Source organism: Sciurus carolinensis, chromosome 10 (genome assembly GCF_902686445.1).
Source record: "Sciurus carolinensis chromosome 10, mSciCar1.2, whole genome shotgun sequence".
In the NCBI taxonomy this organism is placed as follows: Eukaryota; Metazoa; Chordata; class Mammalia; order Rodentia; family Sciuridae; genus Sciurus; species Sciurus carolinensis.
Genome location: NC_062222.1, coordinates 38,538,692 through 38,562,452, shown reverse-complemented (window position 1 = coordinate 38,562,452; position 23,761 = coordinate 38,538,692). Strand labels below are relative to the sequence as shown.

The following is a 23,761-nucleotide window of genomic DNA, read 5'->3' as shown; positions in this document are numbered from 1 at the left end:
TACACTGACCAATCTTAAGCTCTTCCCATTGTCATAAGAACCAGAGAAAAACTGTATTGTAAATTTTTAATAATGACTAGTCTATCAACAGGAAGTACTTCCTTTCAAAAACTAAAAGCTTGGGCTGGGGTTGTGGCTCAGTGGTAGACCATTTACCTAGCACATGTGAGGCACCGGGTTTGATGCTCAGCACCACATAAAAATAAAGAAATAAAATAAAGGTATTGTGTCCAACTACAACTAAAAAAATTTCATTAAAAAAACTGAAAGCGGACGGGGGATATAGCTCAGTTAGTAAAGTGCTTGCCTCACATGCACAAGACCCTGGGTTCAATCCCCAGCACCACCAAAAAAAAAAAAAAAAAACAAAAAAACTGAAAGCTTAAAATGAGTTTTTTAAGTTATATCAGACATTGGTATGAACAGAATCTATCTCTAGACTTACTGAATTTCACATTACAAATAAATGAGTAATCATAGAGGCATGCAATTAAAGCACATTGAGATACCACTTTATTCCCATTGAAGTGGTTATAATCCAAAAGATAATAACTGATATTATCAAGAATTGGTGAAACTTGAAACCTCATATATTTCTAATGGTTGTGAGTGGCTAGAGGAAGTTGGTCTCTGGGAGCATGTCCTTGGGAACTATATCTGGTCCGTGGTTCCTTGGCTCCTTTCTCACTCTCTTTGCTTTCTGGCTACCATGAACTGAGCATCTTTCCTCTGCTATGCCCTTCCGCCATGATATTCTACCTCACCTCAGACCCACAGTAATGAAGTCCATCAACCATTGAACCTTTGAAATTATGAACTGATTACTAAAAGTAATCACTCCATAGCACACCAAAACCTTTTCTCTTAAATAACTTTGGAGTTTGTAATACACAGATGTGGATGAAGTTTGACTTTTTATTTTTAAACTCTACAAAAGAAAATAATGGACTTAAAATTTATGAATATTTTCATATAAGATGAAGGAGATAGTCTTATTAAAATACACTTTTCCCCCTCTAATTTGTTCTTGTCAAGTATTTTGGTCACAGTAATGATAATGTGATTAACAGAGGGTTATAATGAAGGCTCAAATAGGGAAATACAAAATATTTTGATGAACAAATATAAATTTAACATACTACTATTATTGTTATTGTAATTATAGCATGAAAATCCCATTTATAGGTGCAGTTACTTTAATATAATTCTCATACTAAAAGAAGAGATTATTTTCTTTGGAAAAGACTTAAATGGTTTATAGCTATAGAATCCTAAAAATAATCACTCCATGGCACACCAAAACCTTTTCTCTTAAATGACCCTGGAGTCTTGTGATATGTAGACATGAATGAAGGTTGATTTGACATTTTTAAACCTTATCAAAGAAAATAATGAACTTAAAATTTATGAATATTTTCATACTAGCAGAAGGAGGTAGTCTTATTAATTTCTATTAATAGGAGGTTTTACTGAAAATTTTCCTATTGGGCAGGTGAAATCTTAAGAGTAGTTTTGATTTGCATTTCTCTCATTGCTAAAGATGTTGAACATTTTTTTATATATTTGTTGATTTATTGTATTTCTTCTTCTATGAAGAATCTATTCTGTTCCTTAGCCCATTTATTCACTGGGTTATTTGTTTTCTTGGTGTAATGTTTGTGAGTTCTTTATATATCCTGGAGATTAATGCCTATCTGAGGTGCATGTGGTAAAGATTTTCTTCCATTCTGTAGGATCTCTTTTCATATTATTGTTGCCTTTAGTGAGAAGAAGCTTTTGAGATTGAATCCATCCCATTTTACTTCTTGTGCTTTAGGAGCTTTGTTAAGGAAGTCAGATCCTAAGTCGACATGATGAAGAATTGGGCCTACTTTTACATCTATTAGACACAGAATCTCTGTCTAGTACCTGTCTTTGATCCACTTTGAGTTCAGTTTTGTGCTGGGTGAGACATAGAGGTTTAATTTCATTTTGTTACAAGCGGCTTTCCATTTTTTCCACTTATTGAATAGGCTATCTTTTCTCCAATGAATGTTTTGGAGCCTTTGTCTAGTATGAGATAACTGTATTTATGTGGGTTTGTCTCTGTCTCTTCTATTTTATACCATTGGTCTGTGTTTGTTTTGGTGCCAGTACCATGCTGTTTTTGTTACTGTAACTCTGTAATATAGTTTAAGATCTGGTATTATGATGCCTCCTGCTCCACTCTTCTTGCTAAGGATAGCTTTGTCTATTATAGGTCTCTTATTTTTTCCAAATGAATTACATGATTGCTTTTTCTAGTTCTATGAAGAATATTCTTGGGATTTTAATTGGAATTGCATTAAATTTGTATAATGTTTTTGGTGGTATCACCATTTTGCAGACAACAATAAATGTTGGTGAAGATGTGGGGGAAAAGGTACACTTATACATTGCTGGTGGGAATGGAAATTGGTGCAACCATTGTGGAAAGCAGTATGGAGATTTCTCAGAAAATTTGAAATGGAACCACCATTTGACCCAGCTATCCCACCCCTCAGTTTATACCCAAAGGACTTAAAATCATCATATGACAGTGATGCAGCCACATCAATGTTTATAGTAGCTCAACTCACAATAGCTAAACTGTGGAACCGACCTAGTTACTCTTCAACAGATGAATGGATAAAAAAAAAAATGTTATATATATCATGTGAACTGTTAGCATTAAAAAAGAATGAAATTATGGGATTTGCTGGTAAATGGATGGAGCAGGCTAAGCAAAATAAGCAAATTCAAAAAAAAAAAAAAAAAAAGAAAAAAGAAAAAAAAAAAACCAAAGACCAAATGTTTTCTGTGATATGCATTTGTTAATTCACAAGAAGTGGGTGTGCTTGGGAATAATAAAGTTACTTCATATTAGGTAGAGGGTAGTGAAGGGAGGGGAGGGGATATGGGGATAGGAATAATAGTAGAATGAATCAGACTTTTTATTACCCTATGTACATATGTAATTATGTGACCAGAGGGGGTTTCTACCTCATACACAACCAGAAGAGTGAGAAAGTATACTCTATTTATATATAATGTGTCAAAGTTGCCAGGCACAGTGGCCCACACCTGTAATCCCAGTGGTTCAGGAGGCTGAGATGGGAGGATTGTGAGTTCAAAGCCAGCCTCAGAAAAAGTGAGGCACTAGGCAACTCAGTGAGACCCTGTCTTTAAATAAAATACAAAATAGGGCTGGGGATGTGACTGGGTGGTTGAGTGCCCCTGAGTTCAATCCCCAGTACCCCTGTTTCCTCAAAAAGCAAAGGGATGCAGTTAAAAAACTTCCAGTTTCCCTGGTTATAGATTGATATGCAAATAAAAATACTTATGTTAGGTCATCATACCTAACAAACTGCTTAAAAATACTTTCTTTAAGGTTTTTTTGGGTTTTGTAATTTTTTAGGTTTGATTCTCATAAAGGTTTCTGGTGTCAGTTGCTGGAAGAAGGCAAAACAAAATGCCTTGGAAAGAGTAAAGGAAGAAAATATCCACCAATGGATTCTGATGTAAGTGTAGAGCTTCAAAATCTAAGCTAATTGTACAAAATAATAAACAGTAATATCACATCTATTTTCTTAGAAAAATGATTAAAGTCAAAATTCAACTGCTAAAATTTAAAGTGACATTTGAGTTTAGAATATCTAGGTTGCTTGTTTTTAATTTTTCCAATTATCTAATATTACCTGTCATGCAAGATTAAAGGAAAACAATAGAATTTTGCAATATTTAACAAGAATAAAAAGATACCATCTCATTCCAAAAAGAATGATACCTGCCCAGAAATGTTAGCACTAAAAATGTTAACCAAATCCAAGACAGGCAATATATCAACTAGAAATTGAAAATATGATCAAAAGATTTCTATCTTTTTTCATTATGAAATTATTCCATAGTGGTAAGTGTAGCCTAGATAATATTACTGATATAATATTATCTAACTAGTACTAAACTTTGTACTGTTCATATGCTAATATGATGAAAACATTAATATTTTTCTCAGATGTCTAGCATACTAGTAGATAATTCAGGTTTTGTGGAATGGAGACATGTACATTAGAATGGTGACATGATGAATACTTAATGCTATAGTTTTTTTTCAGGTTGAATACCCTATATTTTTTCTTCAATACTTATTTCACATGAAATTTATTCATATTTTTATTTCATAATTAGTCTACTTAAAATATAGTTTGGATATAAGAATGCAAATAGATTATGATATATAATTTTTTTAGAACCCAGAAATTAAAGTATTTGGGAATTTTCCCCATAATCTTTAATATCTTATGTTAACTGACAATTTGAGGTGGTCTGAGAATCCTCAGGTAATCTGAATTTATTGGAAAATTTTGTCTAACAAGATTTTGAGGACTATTTGTTGTTGTACTGGGCCTGAAAGAAACATGGCCTGTGATCAAAAAGCTCATAATTAATTTCTGTAGTGAAAACATGGGGAAAGGAGAGGTTCTACTGCTTTGATAAAGAATTCACATTCTCTGAAGTTCAATTTTATTTGCTTGATTGTTAAAATATACCTTTGGAGCACTATAAAATAATCCTAATACATTAAACGAGATTGAAGATCCACTTCTATACTATTTCAAAAGAACAATGCAAAATTTATTATTTTTATGTCAAAGTTTTTTCCCTGTATATTTATTAAAGTTAAAACATTTAAAAGACACCATAGGATATCTTGCTTAATATTTCATTTTATTCTGGTCTTACATAGATACACAGAGATATAATACAAAATTTGGTAGTAAAGATAAATGAGAAAAAGAACTTTTCAGGATATCAATTTCAAATCTCTCTACAAGATTGCTGTGTAATACATAATTAGTTTACTGAAGGGAGTAAAGTGTCTGGTTTGGGTATATGGTGTCCAGAGAAATGCAAACATAAAGGGCCTCAAGAATATTAACAAAACACTATGGGCTAAATAAACAGTTCACATGCTTAATACAAATTTTAATCCAGATCTGATATACTTGATGCTTATTTAAGCATAGTCAAAATGTGTAAAATATACTTTAATAAACAAAATTGAATGTACTTTTATCTCTCCCTCCCCACTCAGAGCAGAGCATTTCTGTCAAGCTACTATCGGGATCACAATGTGGAGCTTTCAAAGCTGCTGCACAAACTGGGGCAACCTCTCCCATCCTGGCTGAGACAGGAACTGCAGAAAGTGAGATAGCATTGAGAGAAAATATGTTGAGGATTCATCTTTTCCAAAGTTTCCAGAAGCTACCAAAAGGCTGTCAAAAATATACCTCTTCAAATAAGAAGAAAGGACAAGACTCCTTCCATGTGCTGGCATGTGGATTACTAGAGGAAAAAAAAAAAAAAGGACTAGAAAAAGTATCTGATACAAGCCTTGAGGTCTATGGCCTTCTGCTTAACCCTCATCTGAGCCTGTGAGATTGTTGTAGACTACTTACTGTGCACTCATGTGTAAGTCAATAGCAACCAACATAAATGACAAACACAAATGCAAAACTGTTCCATTTCATATTAATATTTACGCTTTTATATGTCAGCTAAGATTGTGTCTATAGATTTTTAGACCACTGTTTGCCTGTATAATGTTTTCTTAAATTCTTCAATTCTATGAAGCACCCTTCAAAACAAGCACCAAAATAAACATCACAATATAACATAAAATTCCAGAAGCATAACACATGAAAAATGCTTGCCAAAACTTAAATCCACTAAAGTATTTAGAAAGAATTGTGAAATATAATTTGTGCTAGATCAGAGAGTGGAAAAGTTATACATGTGCTTTATCTGCATAGAAAAGAGAAGTGCTGTAGCAAAAATGATTTTTCATATATATAGTCTAGTTCATTTATGTAAAAATTACTAACTCTTCCACCATAAGGTAATATATATTGCAAACTTGTTGGATGAATCATAGAAACACACTGAATATAGCAAAACAATAAATGATAATGTAAGTGTACTGACCAAATTCTCTAAAAGGGAGAAAGGATATATCTAAAGATATATCATTGAGAACTCTATGCCCACTTGCTGTATGCTCCAGATCTATTCCAACAGTCCTCTCTAGTTCTACAGAAATGCATGCAGAGTGTCTGAGGTATGTTTCATCTCTGGTAATAGACCATCTTTTGATATGAATAACTTAGTTATATTCCCTAGAATAAAACCTGACAAATTAAAACTAAGGACAGTTTCCCTAGATGATGTGTTCAGACTTTTTACACTAATATTATTAAAAAGCCACTTTTTTCCTGGTAGTCAAAAATAAAATTGTATAATGTGCAGATTTATAATAAAAGCAAAAATATGTGATTTGTAATCTGATGTTTGAAATGACACTTGTGATACAATGCAGAGAAAAATAAGCAGAATAAAATCCCATTTTGAAACTATTTCATATATCATTGTCATAGAACATAACAGAACACAGTTAAATTTATGGATAGCTACAAAATTAAATGCAGGAAGTACAAAGATGAGGGTGACCTGACTCTTGAAGTATATTTACATTTATATTTTAAAAATGAAAAATATTCTTAATAAAATATTCAAAACAGAAAAAAAATTTAAAATAAATCAACTTATTTTCTTATGTTACTATTTACTTAAATTTTAGATGTACTTGACACATGCATAAAATTTAAATAGTAAATAAATTCCCTGCTATGATTACATGTCTTTATCAAAAATTCTTAAAGGTATGATTAGAAAAAAATATATTCAAGGAAAATCTATAGCCTACTATTTTCATTTCATTGTCACTGTAATGTGTAAAATTAATTCTGTGAATAATTTAGAAAAGTTTGATCCTTACACACTAAATTTTTAATGTACATTATAATTATTAATTACATTTTTTGAGGTTTTATGTACCCCCAAAATACATTAATTTTTAAATAACTTGGGGGCAAAACAATTTTAAGACCCCTAAGTAAAAAGCAAAAGCAAAATCATTTAGATAAACATGATAAATTCAGTCTTCATGCTTACCACATTGACTCTTTTGAAGCAACACATGCCAAACATGCTAAAAAAATTATCATGGTCTTTCATCTCCATTAATTTAAGAAAACTGACCTAAGAAGGACAGTGAGAGGAGGCTGCAGCAGGACATATAGTGTCATGTTTTCAATTGTCAACAGTTATGCTGATAAAAGAAAAACAAAGGAAAGCTGATACACATATGCTTTAAATATGAGATGTACATTTGAACTTCGAAGTAAGATGTCAATGGTATTCTTTTGTCGAGGTAAATTGAGTTGACCGAACAACTTACCCTTTAAAATGATTGTTAGGGCTGGGGATATAGCTCAGTTGGTAGAGTGCTTGCCTCCTAAGCACAAGGCCCTGGGTTCAATCCCCAGTACTGCCAAAAAAAAAAAAAAAAAAAAAAAACAAAAAAAAAACCTGGTAAAATGATTGTTAAAAACATACTCAATGCCTGTATAGTGAAAGGAGAAAGGGAAGATAGAGTACCAAAATCAACTCTATCACAAGTACGGAGTTTGATGCTATGTACAGCTGCAAGTGTTTGAAAGGATTTTTGAGCACTCAGTGTGTCTGGAATACAGCATCAAATTCTAGAGGATGGGCATACTTTCTACACTGGATAATCCAGTTGGTCATGCTATTCTGAAAATAACATAAATACACATGAGAAAAGAATGGGAGAGAACATGATTTTTAAAAAAGTGGCTTTGTATAGAATTCCCTTTTTCATTGCTTAAAATATGAAACTTCCTCAGGAAGATATGAAATGGTTATTTCCATGTTTATAGCTATAATATTCTTGTCATTCACATTGAATGAAAATTATTGGAAACATTTTTTTTTCTCTGAGTTTTTTAAAAGAAAAAACTGAATATAACTCTGATAGTGGCATGGTACCTCATGTAAAACAATAAACTCTGATAAGAAAATGATTTTGGGACTGGTGATTTTAGGAAATAAGTAGGTACTTGATAATTTTGCCTGGGGACAGTGGGATGTGGTTATAGAACATAGATACCACTAACATTATTTAAAATAGAGATGGATGAAATGCTTCTGAGTAGGGAATAAGTAAAAATTTGTATATAACTTTTCCAAATTCTCCTAAATTCAGTGTTATTTGTTGTGATTTTTTTTCTTTTTAGTTCTATCAGATATAAAGCAACTCCTACATCACTTTTGGAACTCTGGAATAAAAGAATAAGATAATCATACAGCTGTTGCTTCAGAGACTTAAGAACCCTTGTGATTGTAGAATTTCTGACTCCCAGTACTCTTTTCTGCTTTCCACAAATGGACCCCTTTATTTCTTTAAAGCTTTAAAAGGTGTTAGCTAGTCTTTCCTTTATAAAAATATAGAAAACATCATGTGGGGTAAGCCAGACTCAGAAAGTCAAAGGTAATATGTTTTCTCTAATCTGTGGAAGCTAGAGAGAGAGAGAGAGAGAGAGAGAGAGAGAGAGAGAGAGAGAGGGAAAAGGGACATCAGGAAAACAGAAATGAGACACATTGAGTAGAGAAAGAGGATCAAAGGCAGGGAAAGGGAAAAGGAAGGGGAAAGGAAGGGGAGGTATTGGGGAATGAAATAGACTAATTTTTGCCATCTGCATAGCAAATATATCACGATGAATCCCACTATTATGTATAATTGGAATGCACTAATAATTAAAAAATAGTAACAAAATAGCACCATATCTATTTAAAAAATCTAGAAAAAAGTCTCTGAACAAATGGATGTGGAGCTAAATGTCTATCTTCATTTCCACATTTTTCTCTATTACAATCCCTTTCTCTTCTAGATGTCAAATTTCCTCATGTTGCAACTCACCTTATTTTCATGTAGCAAGTACCCCCCCACCTCTCTCCCTCCTTCGCTCCCTCCTTCCCTCCTTATATCCCTCCCTCTCTCTTTCTCACACACACACACACACACACACACATACACACACACACACACACACACACACACACACACACACACACCATATACACATATCTCTTATCTGGAATACATCTGAGTTCCAATTTTCTTCCCAAATATGCCATCCGGTGTTCCATCTACTCTAGAACCAGTCTCAGTACTAGCTAATAAACCAATACATCAATATTAGTGACTTAACAATGGCATATTATGCTTCCCAGAGATATCAGCCGTGCATTTTCTAGAAGATACATTTTAAGCCCTAAGGAATGACTTACAAATGAGAGGCACTGAACCGGTTAAATATTTTGATTTGAAGGTATCTTCATAACTTAAAATTACACTGTTTAGCTAAATTCTAATCTGCCAAAGTTCTATTCTGCTTGATGATTATCAACAATTTAGCTGTTCCTTCTTCTTTCCCATTCTTCACACCTCTCAGCCCCCCAAACACAAACACTCATATCCAAACAGTTAGCAGTCATGGAGCAAATCAAATACTCTGTGGTTCATAGTCTTTAAAAAATTATTTCTGGGTTGGCTTGGAATATTCACCATCTTTTCACTTAAATTCACAAGAACTGACAAACTTTTATAAGATCAAACTATGAATTTGATCTTTGAGGATGAAGACTAAAGGCAGTGTAATAGTCAATCCTAGGTCAGTTTGACTGAGCCAGATCAAATTTTATTACTAGGCATGTCTAGGAGGTTGTTTGTGGATGAAATTAATATTTACATGGCTGAACTCAGTGGATTATCTCCCCCAAATCAAGTAGGCATTGTCCAACCCTTTGAGGTCCTGGATGGAGCAAAAGGTAGAAGAGAAAAGAATGCTCCTGTCTTTAGCTCTCTGACATCCTCTCTTTTCCTTCAGATGGATTCAAATCGGTGACTCCCCTGGTTCTCAGGCCTTCAGTTTCAGATTGAATTACACTACCAACTTCACCCACTCTCCAGCGTTCAGACAGGAAATCATGGGACATTTCAGCATGTATAAGCATGTGAGCCAATTCCTCATAATAAATCAGATAGAGATGATGGATAGATAGGTAGATAGATAGATAGATGATAGATAAATAGATGATAGAATATTTAGATTACAGAAGATAGGTAGATAGATAAGCAGACAGATATGGAGGGCCTATCGTTTTTGTTTCTCTGGAGAACCCTAAGATACACAGTGTACTACTGATTTCTTTGATTCCATCCCAAAGAATATCTAGAATTGGCCCAGGGTACCAAACAGAATTGGGGCTGCTTCTTCCCATCCAGGGCTACAACTACTACCTTTGATGCACATGATTTTTTGTTTACACTTTTTTTATTAATTTTTTAATCTTTTGTAATTAGTTACACATGACAGTAGAATGCTCCTGATTTTTGTCCATGTGAATTCTCTCTATATGTCACTGATCTTGATAAATGATAGAGTCAAATTGTTCACTTATTTATTAGTATATTAAATAAATCTTCCCTTGTACCATCTTCCATTAATCCTGTACCTAACCAAGATTTGAATATTTATTACTTCTTGGTCTATTCTTAAAAGTTATGAATATAAAGATTTATAAATCACTAAAATTAGAACTAGCCATATATCGACCATATCCTTTGGCAAATCTCTTAGATACAAAGGAACCATGAATAGAGTCAATAAGTAAGAAAATATTCACTTGTCAGATTCAAGTGAAATATCTCAGCACATCAGTCACAGTTCTCAAAATAAATAACACCAATAGAAATGTAAGTGTGTGTGTGTTTATGTATAAAAATATTAAAAAAATACATATATACACACAGAGACATATATATATGTATGTATGTTTTCTTTTATATAAGATTCATTATAAGTTATTGGATTAAGTGACTTTGAAAGTGATAAGTTCCACAATCTGCTGTCTGTACTCTGGAGACCCAGGAAAGCTAGAAGTGTAATTGAAAGACCTGAGAGTTAGAAAACCAATGGTATAGATTTTTGTTTGGGTTTAAAGAACTATGTAAGCACTGAAAACAGAAGATCCAAGTTCTAGCTCAAGCAACCAGGCAGAGTTAATTCAACTTTCATCCACCTTTTTGTACTTTCAAGCACTCAATGGATTGGATGTTACTCCTAACATACCAATTGATTGTAACCTTATCCAGAAACATCCTCACGGCCACATTCATAAATACTATTTAACCAACTACCTGGTTATCCTGGGGCCCAATCAAGCTGACATATAAAATTATACATTAAATTTAACAATACCTTTAGTATTTTAGAAAGTAAAATAAAATATAAATTAAATGATTAAAGCATATAGTATCCATAATATTGTTAGGAAGAATATATTTGTTCACATTTTATGATAAAACTGAATGAAATGTGAGACATTGCCAAAGCACACCGAATCTGTGGCAAATTTACATAAAACTGTCTTCATCAAGCTACTTCCTGGGTATGAGGGAATAAATTAAGTTTAAGAAATGCCTGCTGTCTGCATTCCTGATGCCAAAATGCTCTATTCAAATCAATAACTGAAATGGAAACTAGACTTTGCTCTTAAATATTATGCATAATTTTTATAGTTGAACCAGAGAAGATGGGCTTCTTCATTTCATAATTTTCAAAGTTAAAAACACTTTGAATAGACTATAGTTTAATATCTGATCTTAACTGAAGAACATGAGGTAGGTGACTTTGGAGCTTTGATTTTTCCCATCTGTCTAGGGAAGTTGAATGTGACCACTGGTAAGAAGGTACTGCTTAATTTTACCACATGGAGGTATATCAGTTGTTGTAACATTTGACTCTCCATGTCTCTTCATCTCCTCTGCCATAGCGGAGGAGTAGTTTAATCATCTAAGTGGTAAAATTGGAAGTAGAATTTGGACTTGAATAGCTCAACTTCTCTCTCTCACGTCTCTTTGGATCTACTATCCCAAAACAATCTGGTTTGCTTTTGGACTATGTTAAGTTTAGCAGAAATTGATATCTGGCTACATAATTTAAAGGCACAGATGTAATTAAAAGAAGAACCAGAAACAAACAAAAATATATATATATAAGTATATTTTCAAAAGTTAGAAAGATGAAATACTGTGAGGAAAAACAATATAAATAAGCTAAATGTCTCTTCCTTCATGTTGGAGCCAACAGTTACTTCTTAAAATTAGCAAATCAAGAAATGAAAGGTAAAAAGGCAATTGGAATTAAAGATGGAATAAGTAGAATTTAAACAGAAACAGTGAGTTATTTTTGATAAGTAGGACTTGAGTACAAGATCAGGGAGAAATATTGGAAGTGTTATTTCCAAGTATATGTATTATGTTGTCTTAAGAACAGCAATAATAATTTAGCATAAAAATAAGGCTGCAAATATTCAGGACCAACAATGTTCATCCTTGTGGGAAGAGTCCAGTTATAAGAGAAAGATGTAAGTACCAGTTGAATTCAGCATCAGATGTTGGATATTATTCAGGAGATTAACTAGTATACAGGATCTCTCTTATGGTATAGTTTTAGTACTCTAGTACAGTATTCAAAATGTATAGTATGCAGACTCCTGGCAGATCTGAGTGCCCTTCAGGATATCTGTAAAGTCAAAACTATTTTCAAAATAATACTAATTGATTATTGTACTGATATTTTCATTGTGCTGATATTTTCATTGGTGGTACAACAGTAATAATAGTTTAAAAACATTCAATGCTTAAACATAAGTAAAGGCAGTGGTATCATCTATACTAATATTATTATATTCTTATCATCACATTAATCTTTTTAAAAAGTTAGAGTCACTTGAAATTGTCCTTGACATTTAGCCATAAAGAAGTCTGGAGTTATATCATTTTGCTTGAAAATGGATGGAACCGGAGAACATCATGTTAATCTGAATAAGCCAAAATTAGAAAGACAAGTGCTAAATTTTCTCTCATATGTGGAAACTAGAGGAAAAAAATGAGATAAGTGGGATTTTCATGAAAGTAGAAAGGAGATCATTAGCGTAGGGAAAGGTGATCAGTGGGAAGGAGGAAGGGAGAGTTGGGAGAGGTATTGGAGAGTGAAATTGCTGTTATATGCATGTATGGATGTGCCACAATGAAACACACTATTTTGTATATTATATATATACCAATAAAAATTATCAGTCATATTGAAAAAAGAAGTCCTTGGCAAAGTAGTAGAATTATTAATATTAATATACTTCAACCCTTGAGTGCATGTCTTTTTTATATTATGTGTGACAATATATGACTTTTGCCTATAGCACCTCTGCTACATACTAAAGTCTAAAAGAAAAGAACTTGGGCAATTGTTTGAGTTGCAAGGTGAACTAGTCACTTTTTTCTTGGAATGTCCTTATTACTTGAAAGAATGAGAGCAAACTATGATTATTCAGACTTGAGCAACTGGCAGACATTTTCTTGAAAATGAACAAAGTGAGCCTGTCAGTTCAAAGAAAACAATTGACAGTATTTTTGCCAATAATAAAATTTGAACTTTAAAGTCAAAATTAAGAATATAAGAATATGTATCTGCTACCATGAACTTGATAGCATGCTCATATATAAAGGCCTTTCCAAAGATATTGTTGGTAATATTAACAAGTGTGGTTTTCTAATACTGTAAAAGCCAAGCCGTCAACACTTGGAAGATCTGCATAATTTGGTGAACCAAAGAACCAGTGTATGACATCACAAAATCGTTATACATGGTGCAATCATTATCATGGTAAAAGGATCATTCTTAGAGTAAGAAAAGCCAGTAGAAATGAATGAAGAAGAATAGGAAAATTCATTGATTTAGTTTCAGGTTCCACATTGCAAATATTCTTTAAGAAAATATCACTAGTCAAACTTTCAACAGTATTAAAATAGTTTTAAAGAAAAATACCCACAATTATCTATACAAGTTATAAATATATACTTCCATTTCACAAATACGTATTTGAATCAGGTCAGATTTTCATTATATAGTTCAACAAAACAACCTAAAAATAAATTGAATATAGAAATAGGAGAATCGAGCAGTTTTCTATTAAGCCAAACATTAAAAGGTATTTGCAAACATGTAACGCAATGCCACTCTTCTTATTTTCTTTCCTTTTAGAAAAACTGAGGTTTTTTTATTTATTAAAATTATGATCTTAGCTATGTATGGTGGTGGCTTCTCTAATTCCCACATTTCTGGAGGCTGACACACAAGTTCAAGTCAGCCTCTTAAGCGACTTAGTTAAACCCTGTCTCAAAATACAAAATAAAAAAGGACTGGGAATGTGGCTCAGAGGTAAAGTGCCCCTGGGTTCAATCCCTGGCACCAAAAGAATAAATAAATAGCTGTTGGGACTAATGACATGTTAACTAACTCAGGCTAACTCCTTACTCCCTGGCGAGTGAACAAGATCAAGGCCTCAAAGGCGGTTTCAAAAGTTAATGACGATAAATCGGACCACTGTCAGGGATTGGTTAACAACAATTCCGTGAATGTGATCATCTCGTGCTTGCCATATAGTCCTATATGGGACTCTCGCCTGCGTGAACCCCCCACTGGTGCCTTGCTGATCTTTAAGCTGATTGGTTCCCACCTAGCCGCCACCCTACATAAAAGCTGTGTGACTTCCTCAATAAACAAGTTCCTGCTGTGACTGGTCTCCCTGACATGTCTGATTGTCCTCAGCCCGAAGGGTTGGGTGCAGGTGCTCAGTCAGTCCTATCTTTCCTGGCCTGGCCTTGTTGGGGAGTGTTCCCTTCCCTTGCTTGTTGCTGGTCAAGAAGAGCAAGGGGGCTAAAGACCCCGACAAATAACTAAAACAAAATTATGATCTTATTCTGACTTTGCTCTTATTATTTGCAAGTTAAAACATTTTATTTTTTCAATTTTGGTTTCTAACAGTAATTCTTGATTGGTAGCAGCTCTTATATCAAAAGCCTTTTGGAATTGTCAACAATTTTTAAGAATGTAAGAGGATCTGAGACAAGGATAAGAGCTACTGGCATGGGATTTGGAAGCAATAAAAGTATCTAAAGTCAAGACTCACATCATTGAAAGAAACTAAGCTAAACATCAAACAATACTTCCATTCCACCATTTCTCCACTTTATTCCCAGGTTAGAAGATGCCTCACTAGAGATGAAAGGTATAAGAGAAGTAAATGCAGATTTGGATTTCTTCTCCCCTGGTCCTTTCTCATTGCATCCAAACTGAGTCCTAAAAATGAAAGTATGATAAATCTTCAAGACTGAGGATCAAAGAGTAGGGAAAGCTGTGTCTGACTTCTCATTTGGAACTGTGTAAAGCAGCAAACTTCTCCATGTACTCTGCCCACCAATGGTGTAGGTTCTCCCTCATCCGGTAGTAGAAATAACACAAGGTATCCAGATACCTGAGATTGCACAGGTTACACAGTGGAAGGGAAAATTCCCATGGTCCAGGGAAGCTACACAGATCAGCAAGGACAGACATTTAAATTCCAAAGGACCTAGTAAATGGCAGAAGGATATTTAATAACTAGAATAAACTGAGGACTATAAATCATGGGAAGAGCCTGGATGTGGGAAGATAGAGATTACTTACCAAAGGTGGAACCTGATGGGATTCATTCTATGGGAGTAGAGGACAGATAATGACTGAGGGCCAGAAGTTTCCCTCTTATTTTGTGTCCATTGTCATGACCACCTTGGGAAGAAAGGATGATACAAACCCTGAATTGGGTTTACGTAGAAGATATTTAAAACTTTCTGAAAAAATGAAAAATACCTTGAATATATAGAGTTAATTAAAACTAACATGGAAAACAAACAAAAACTCCTACATTTCTGCACAGTTTGTTGATAATGGTATTTACAACTACTACATAAACATTATATCCCAGATCCAATTAGCATCAATGGAAACTCAGGGAAAAAGAGGTTATTTATAGACTCTGCCTTAAGACAGACCAGAAGTAGGTCTAGTGATATAGACTTCAGTCTACTAGTGAAACACACCTGTAGATGGTGATATTTCTCCATTACAATCTGTGTCTTCCTGTGATGGATACACTCTAAGATGACACCTTATGTATAACCCTATCTCCTTGAATACAGATATGACCTGTGAATATGTTACTCAATGAGCACACCCCACATTCAATCTTTTAATAAATCCTATTGACTCTCTTCAATTATATTCCAAATCATTTCTGACCAGCTCAGTTGCTGCTATCCCATTTTAAGATGCCATCATCTTTATCCTGGATATCCTCCCTGCTTGCACACTTTTTGAGACAATCTATTATCAACCCACCACCCAGAATAACCTTTTATAAATTAAGTTGGACCATTGGTCTGTCAAAATTCTTCATTAGCTCTCCTTTTCATTCAGAGTACAAATCCGTAAGTGGCCCGTGAGACCTTACTCGACTGGCATCTGTTGCCTTTGTGGTTGCAGCTCCTCTTCACCTCTCTCATTCTGCAATAGCCCTACTGGCTTCCTTCTTGAGTACTGTGCAGGGTTTTTGTGGGAATATACTCCCAAATGGTCATGTGCTTACTCCAAACCCTCTCTTTGTTCAGATGTTTTCTTCTCAATAAGGCTACACTGACAGTCTTATATAAAATTTCACCCATTCCTCCCTACCCTGAAACTCCTGATTCCTATTACCTTGGTGTAATCTTTTTGTTTGTTTTAACCATAGCACCTATAATCTTATACTTAACTGTATGCTGATTTTATTATATCTGTTGTCTTCTCCTACTCATATATGCTTCTTGAAGGGAGACATATTTATCTGTTTTCTTTCATCAGTGTATCCCCACACCTAAGTGTCTAATCTCTGACCCAAAAATAGATGCCTGATAAATGTGTATTGAATAAATTAATAAAGCTAGCAACTAATAACCAAAGGAAGATAAAACTACATGAAGTATGATAATTTCAACACAGTATGATAATTTCTAACACATTTTAGTGTTAGAAAAAAACACAACCTTTTATAGATTAATACATTTGATTAACAAAGAAATGCATCTCCTCAATCATACAAAGATTTACTACTCCTTCATTTTTCTAAATAACAAGAAACAAATTCAAACTTTAATAAAACAGAATTAAAATTATCAAAAACATTCTAATGGAAGGTCAAAACTTCCTAAGCTTCGAGTAATGCTTTGTTTATCAAACATTTCTTACAAATTATCCTAACCATACTACCAAAAAGCAGATATTTCCAGTTTCCTTCTACTAATGAGCAATCAGGTTTAGAAAGGATACATAACTTTTCCATGTTCACAAAAATAGCCAAGTCAAGGTTTTGAGCTCTGATTTATATTATACCTAATATCATTTTTCTTCCTTTATACACAATACCATTGAAGTGTAGATTCTGATTCTGTCAGATTACATTCAGACTCCAGTTATGACCTTAGGTTAATTACATTATTCTCAACACCTCAACCTGCTTGATTGTAAAATGGTGATAATAATTATACAGCCCTCTCATTACTGTTGTGAATCACATGAGTTTGATGAAAATGTAAGCGCTCAATTAACATTAGCTATAACCATTGTTATTGTTTCCAATAAATAGTTGGTATTTTCAATATGCCTTTTTATGCACACTGGTTTTATGTAATTTCCCTTTATAATCCTTCTCAGTCTATCTGGTAATCTAAAAAATGATGAATATTTAAAACTTCTTGCTTTTGTCAAATTTAAGTCCTCAAGTCCAGGGAATTCTTTCAGGATGCTTGTAATTTCTAAGCTGTACTGTTTATTTTACATGAAATATTATAAAGATAACAGAGTTTTAAAATAGACAAGTACAAAAGTCATTTTTTGGTTCTAATTCGACTTGGTTTTCTATAAATTTACTTAGAATTAAGGCATAACTACTAAAACTTCTTATATGTTAAATTGGATTATTTTTATATACCATCTGAAGTCTTTTATTTTACCTAATAATAAATATTAAGATTTTTCTAGATTCAGCTTAAGCATTATATATGCCCTGTTAACTCTTTGAAGAATTAAATAGAAATCAATCAATATATTCCTTAGTGTCTCATAAAGAAATCTCAATCTCTAATACTGAAACTCAAGACTCAGAGATAATCTCTTCCAATTATAAATACTGGACAGTAGAGATCTGTTCCAAAGTTTATCATAAAATTTCTCTTTGAGATGATTTATCATTTTTAAAATACATTCTCATGGTAGAGTGTGAGGGGAAATAATTTAAAACTTTTGACAAAGATATACCAAAGGTAAAAAAAAATTGACAAGCATTAATTTTGTTTTAATATGCTTTTATAGTTGTGATTGGAGGTGTCCTCCAAAAGCTCACGTATGAGAAAATGCAAAAAAATTTAGTGGTGAAATGATTGGGTTACATGAACATTATCCTAATCAGTGTGTTAATCCCAATAGGGATTAACCAAATGGTGACTGTAGGCAGGTAGGGGCATGTCTTTGGGGTTTATATTTCGTGAGCTGAGCTTAGTCTCTCTCTACTTCTTGGTACAGTAGTTCCAGCTGCTTTCTTATGCCAAACTCTTTCACCAGCCATGATGTCCTTTCTTACCTTCAGCCCTGATGAATGGACTTGGCCATCTATGGATTGAGACCTCTGAAACCATGAGCCCCAAGGTAAACTTTTCCTCCTCTATGTTGTTCTTATAATGTCTTTTGGTCACAGCAGCAAAAAAGATGACTAAAACATATGCTACTGTACAATTCACTTTTCCTTTAAATTAATGTATATAATGTCCCATTTTTTTTCCATTTTCATTATCACAGATTTCTCTATCAATAAACATTAAATTGGACATGTATGACATAAAAAGTTCAGATTCATGTGTCATATTGTTGATATATGATATATCATTATACTCTAGTCGATTGGGCAGAAATATTTCACTTCTCTAACAGAATCATTGTCTATTCAGATGTACTCCATATTAATAATGTATTAACTTACCTTTTCTATATGATAGGAAATGAAATTTCTCTATTTGATTAATTTAATGTAAAAGTCTATTTGTCAAGTTTATATTTAGAGCAGATTTTTTTCCAAATGTTTTTTTATGATGTATATTTGGGTAAAGTTGCTCCTCTCTAGTAGAATCTAAGATATTTGAAATTCACTGTAGATATTTATTATGTAAAACTGGAGTTTGCAGGATAGGTTGGTAGAGTCATTAGGCATGCTGACATTTTTATGTAATTATTCACATATACATCAATACTTTCATGCATGATAATCAATGCATATCATTATTTCGAAATCTAGGGATTTAAACACATTCCTAAATAATAGGATAACAACGCCATCTTGTGGCATAAAAATTCATGTTTAAAGTAATTTTTTTCAAGTCTTACACACAAGCTTAAGCTTACATATCCATTATTACAGATATTTGCAACCCTTACCATGGTGGCTCACACATATTTTGGGATGGGATACTAGAATAAATATCTCACATCATAAAACATACAATATATTAGGATAAAAGTATTGGGAAAAAATAGAGAGGTTAGCAAGTAATTATTACATTTCCAAATTATTTTATCTGGTATGAAAGCATGAAATGTTTTACAAATATTACTTTATAAATATTCCAAATCATGAATAAAATTTCCATTTTAATATTACATGTTAAATGTTAAATAAAAAACAGTCCCGTTTTTGCATAAATCTGTGCAAGCCATAAAAACAAATGCAACATTGGTAAATATATTAAATTAACTCATCTGGTAAGGGCAGAGAGGGAAAAAAAATCAAGGTTTTGAGATGCTAAGCATTCAGTGAGGTATGAATTCAGTATCCCATGGACCTGGGAGTTTCTACAAGAAAGTTAGAAATTTACTTTTAAAGTGATGTAGGTCAATTTGAGATGACAGGACACCTGAGCAATTCCAGAGTTTTTCAAGATTTACTGTAAAAGTTCAGCATGTTGTGTGCTAAAATTCTCAATAAATATGTACATTATAAATGTTTCATGATGTCAAACATTTATTCAAGTACCTCAGCTCCAAAATCACACACCATCACCTCAAATTTAATTGATCCTATGTGGCACATTTTCAATGCTCCTCACTCTTCTCATGTATTATAATCTTTCCTTTGTACATTAAATTCCATTGCAAACCAATATATTCATTCCCTTGCTTGTGTTCCTATTCCCCTCTCTCTTTGCTTACTCTCCTGGCAAACCCCAACCATATTTAATGCCAACTCTGTCAGCTCCATACTTGCTTTTATAAAACTGAGCTTGATGTGAAGTACACCCCATGTTAAATATTTGAATTTAAATTTACTACAAGAACTCAAGTGAACTCCTAATGTGACCCAGGGATCTCACTATATTTTCAGAGTACAGAAGTTTTCTCCTAATTATACCTTTTCCTCTTTCCTCAGATTTCTAATACTCTGTCCCTTGTTCTCACTCTTGGTTATGTTTCTAATTACCCTGAAAACAAAAACAAATCAATTTAGTAGTAGAGTACATTCAAATTTTGCACTAGCACATTAGCTCACCTATCTCCCATATACAGTACCTTTGACTCATAGATGAACTGACTAAACTACTATCTTGGGCTAAATTCTTCCTTTGTGAACTCGTTAACCATCTTCTCTCTCAAGATATTTTTCAGATCTCTGCTGCATTATCAATTTACCCTTTCTACTGAAACATCCCCATCAGAAAGGTTTTTTTTTTCTCTTATGCTTAAAAGAAGAATTCATCACCGATCTCACATGCATTTCTAATAATTGCCCCATTTCTCTTCCACTTTGCAGCATATCTTCCCAAAAGAGCTTCTCAAATCCATGGTTTCCAATTCTTCTCCCATTTTCCCTGAATATTAGCGAAGTCACAAATGATCTCTATATTGCCAAATCCAATGAAAATTTCCCAACGGCATCTTACCTCTACCATAAACAGTTGATTATTCCCTCTATTCAATTAACTTCCTTGATTTTCAGGATTCCTTATTCCACCAGAACTTATTCTTTTTTAAATTTTTAAAAATTTTTAAAGATTGCATTTTGATTCATTGTACACAAACGGGGTACAACTTTTCATTTCTATGGTTGTACATGACGTAAGTCACACCATTCATGCAATCATACATGTACATAGAGTAATGATGTCTGTCTCATTCCACCCTTTTTTATACCCCAACTCCGCCCCCCTTTCTCATGAACTTAATCTTATCTCATATTTGAATCTCTTTTTCAGGTCCCTTTCATGTTTCCTGGATATTAATACTGACAGCCTCAAAGCTCAGTTTTTCATTCTTTTTTTTTCTATTTACATTTCCTCCCTTATTATTAGCATCTTATCTTGTGGCTTTATATCCCTCTACATTTTGATAAATTGTATATTTATCTTTTCTCCCAGACTTCTTGAACTCTACACTTATATATTCAGCAATTTATATTCAATTATTCCTTTCAATTTGACAATTTTATTTATATATCTAAAAGACATCTCAAACAAAACATGCACAGAACTTCTCCCAAGTACACTTCCCCTAACCTGGGCATATCTCAGCAAATCACCAAAACAAGTTGGAGTAATTTTTCTCATATCTTATATTCCCTGTTCTCATATCCTATATCCAATTTGTCAGAAAAGTTACCAAAACTAGTATTTCTTTCTGTCACTGCTACCAGTCAATACTATTCTCACTTCTTATTACTACACTTATCTAACTGATTTTCCTGCTCCACCCCTTTCCCCATGACTATCCTAAAATCTCTTTTAAGAAACAGAAATCCAAGAGAGAACATGTTAGTCTTAAGTTAGATCATGTCACTCCTCTACTACAACTCTCCAATGGAAAAGAAGAAATAAAACCATCTTCTCTTTGTTGATGACATGATTCTATATTTAAAAGACCTAAAAAAGCTTCACCAGGACACTTCTAGAACTCATAGATGAATTCAGCAAATACCAGGATATAAAATTAGCACCCATGAATCAATTGCATTCCTAGACATCAGTGATATATATGTCAAAATACATTCTACTGTCATGTATAACTACAAAGAACAAATAAAAAATAAATAATCTTAGAAAAATCTCCACTGAATAAGAAACTTTCTCAAAAGATTGAAAACTGTACAATGACTGATAAGACCATAAGGAACTTGCCATTACCTAATTTTGTTTTTTACTTGCCTAACTTACTCTTATATAAACTCATCCCAATATTTTCCTTGTACATCTCATGTTATGAGATAAATTGATGCATAACAAATCTTCCAAAATATAATGTTTTAAAACAATATTTGTTTCTGATCTCATTCTCATGTGGTTGTTTTGTTTTCACTATTTATATTAGTTGATACAAAATAATTGTATATTTATAAGATATAGTGTGATCTTTCAATGCATAAATATATGTGATGATTAAATCAGATAATATCCATTGCCTCTTTGTCTTGGGAAAATTCAAAATCGTCTTTTCTAATTTTAAATAGTAAATGATTATCAATTATAGTCACCTGACCATGCTATAAAACAGTGAAACTGATTTTTCCTACTGAAGTTTTGTACACATTAACCAACTTCTCCATGTCTCCCTCTCCTCTCTACTGTTCCCAATCTCTCCTAACCACAATTTTACACTTTATTTCTATTTGATCAACTGCTTTACCTTCTAATTGACTGAGAACATGTAGTATTTATATTTCTTCATTTGGTTTCTTTAATCTAACATAACATCCTCCAGGCTTATTCATGTTTCTGCAAATGACGGGATTTCATATTTTTATGGCTAACATTTCATTGTGTGTGTGTATATACATACATATATATAATATGTAATATGTATATACGTATTATTATTAATCCATTCCTTCACTGAACACTGGTTAATTTCATGTCTTGGATATTTTAAGTAGTGTTGCAATAAACACAGGAATGTAAACACTTCCTTGGTGTAATGATTTTTTCTTATTGGATGTATACTCACTAGTGAAATTACGGAATTAAAGGATATTTCTATTTTTAGGATTTTAAGGAAATTTCATGCTGTTTTTTATAATACTTGTAATAGTTCACATTTCCACAAGTACATAAGTGCTCTCCTTTTTCCACATTCTCACCAATATTCTTTTTTTCATATTAGCCCTTTAAATAGGAGTGAGATATTATCTCATGAGGTTTTAATTTGCATTTTCCCTCACAGTTTACTTTTGTTCAGAGATTTTTTTCATAAATGTCTATTTATATCATTTGTCCATTTTTAAATTAGAATTTTTTTTGCTATTGCATTGCTTTCTGTATACTAAATATTAATACTTTGTCAAAAGAATAGTTTGAATTTTTTTCTTCCATTCCTTAGGCTTTCTCTTCCTTCTGTTGATTTCCTTTGTTGCACAGAAGATTTTTATTTGATATATTCCCTTTCGTCTGTTTTTGATGGCTGTGATTTTGGGTCATAAATAACAACAACAGCAACAACAACAACAACAGCAACAATTATTATTACCCAGACCAATATCCTAAAGCATTTTCCTTACATTTTCTCAATTTTATAGTTTCAGGCCTTATATTTAAGTCTAAACCACTTAAAGTTTATTTCATATATGGTGAGAGATTTATTTTATTCTTCAGTGTTCTGATATCTTGTTTTCCCAGTATCACTCGTTGAAGAGATTATATTTCTCCCTGTGTATGTTCTTGGTGCTTCTGTAAACAATCGTTTGGCTTATACATGAATTTATTTTTGAATTTTTTATTCTAATTTATTGGTCTGATTTTGTTTTTTAATGCCAGTACCAGAATGCTTGAATTACTATAGCTTTGTAGTATATTTTGATATCTCTGGGTATGCATGTGTGCAATTTTTTTCTATGT

General features: G+C 32.9%; 1 protein-coding gene and 1 non-coding gene across 7 annotated transcripts in view; both read left to right on the top strand.

Annotated features, from left to right (window-relative positions):
- LOC124994817 (bifunctional heparan sulfate N-deacetylase/N-sulfotransferase 3) overlaps positions 1-18,571 on the top strand; it is a 198,852-nt gene extending 180,281 nt beyond the window's left edge. For 5 of the 6 annotated variants that reach the window (XM_047567074.1, XM_047567077.1, XM_047567076.1 and 2 more), the window contains 2 exons: positions 3,416-3,518; positions 5,093-13,006. In XM_047567074.1, coding sequence (XP_047423030.1) covers positions 3,416-3,518; positions 5,093-5,212 — 223 coding nt within the window. In that variant the 3' untranslated portion in view covers positions 5,213-13,006. Of the gene's footprint in view, positions 1-3,415; positions 3,519-5,092; positions 13,007-18,416 lie in introns of those variants that run through there. The other variant, XR_007110553.1, reaches the window with a different exon arrangement.
- On the top strand, positions 7,318-7,390 carry Trnar-ccu (transfer RNA arginine (anticodon CCU)). The gene has a single exon. It is a non-coding gene; the product is annotated as a tRNA-Arg (tRNA).
- Positions 18,572-23,761: the final 5,190 nt, after the last annotated feature.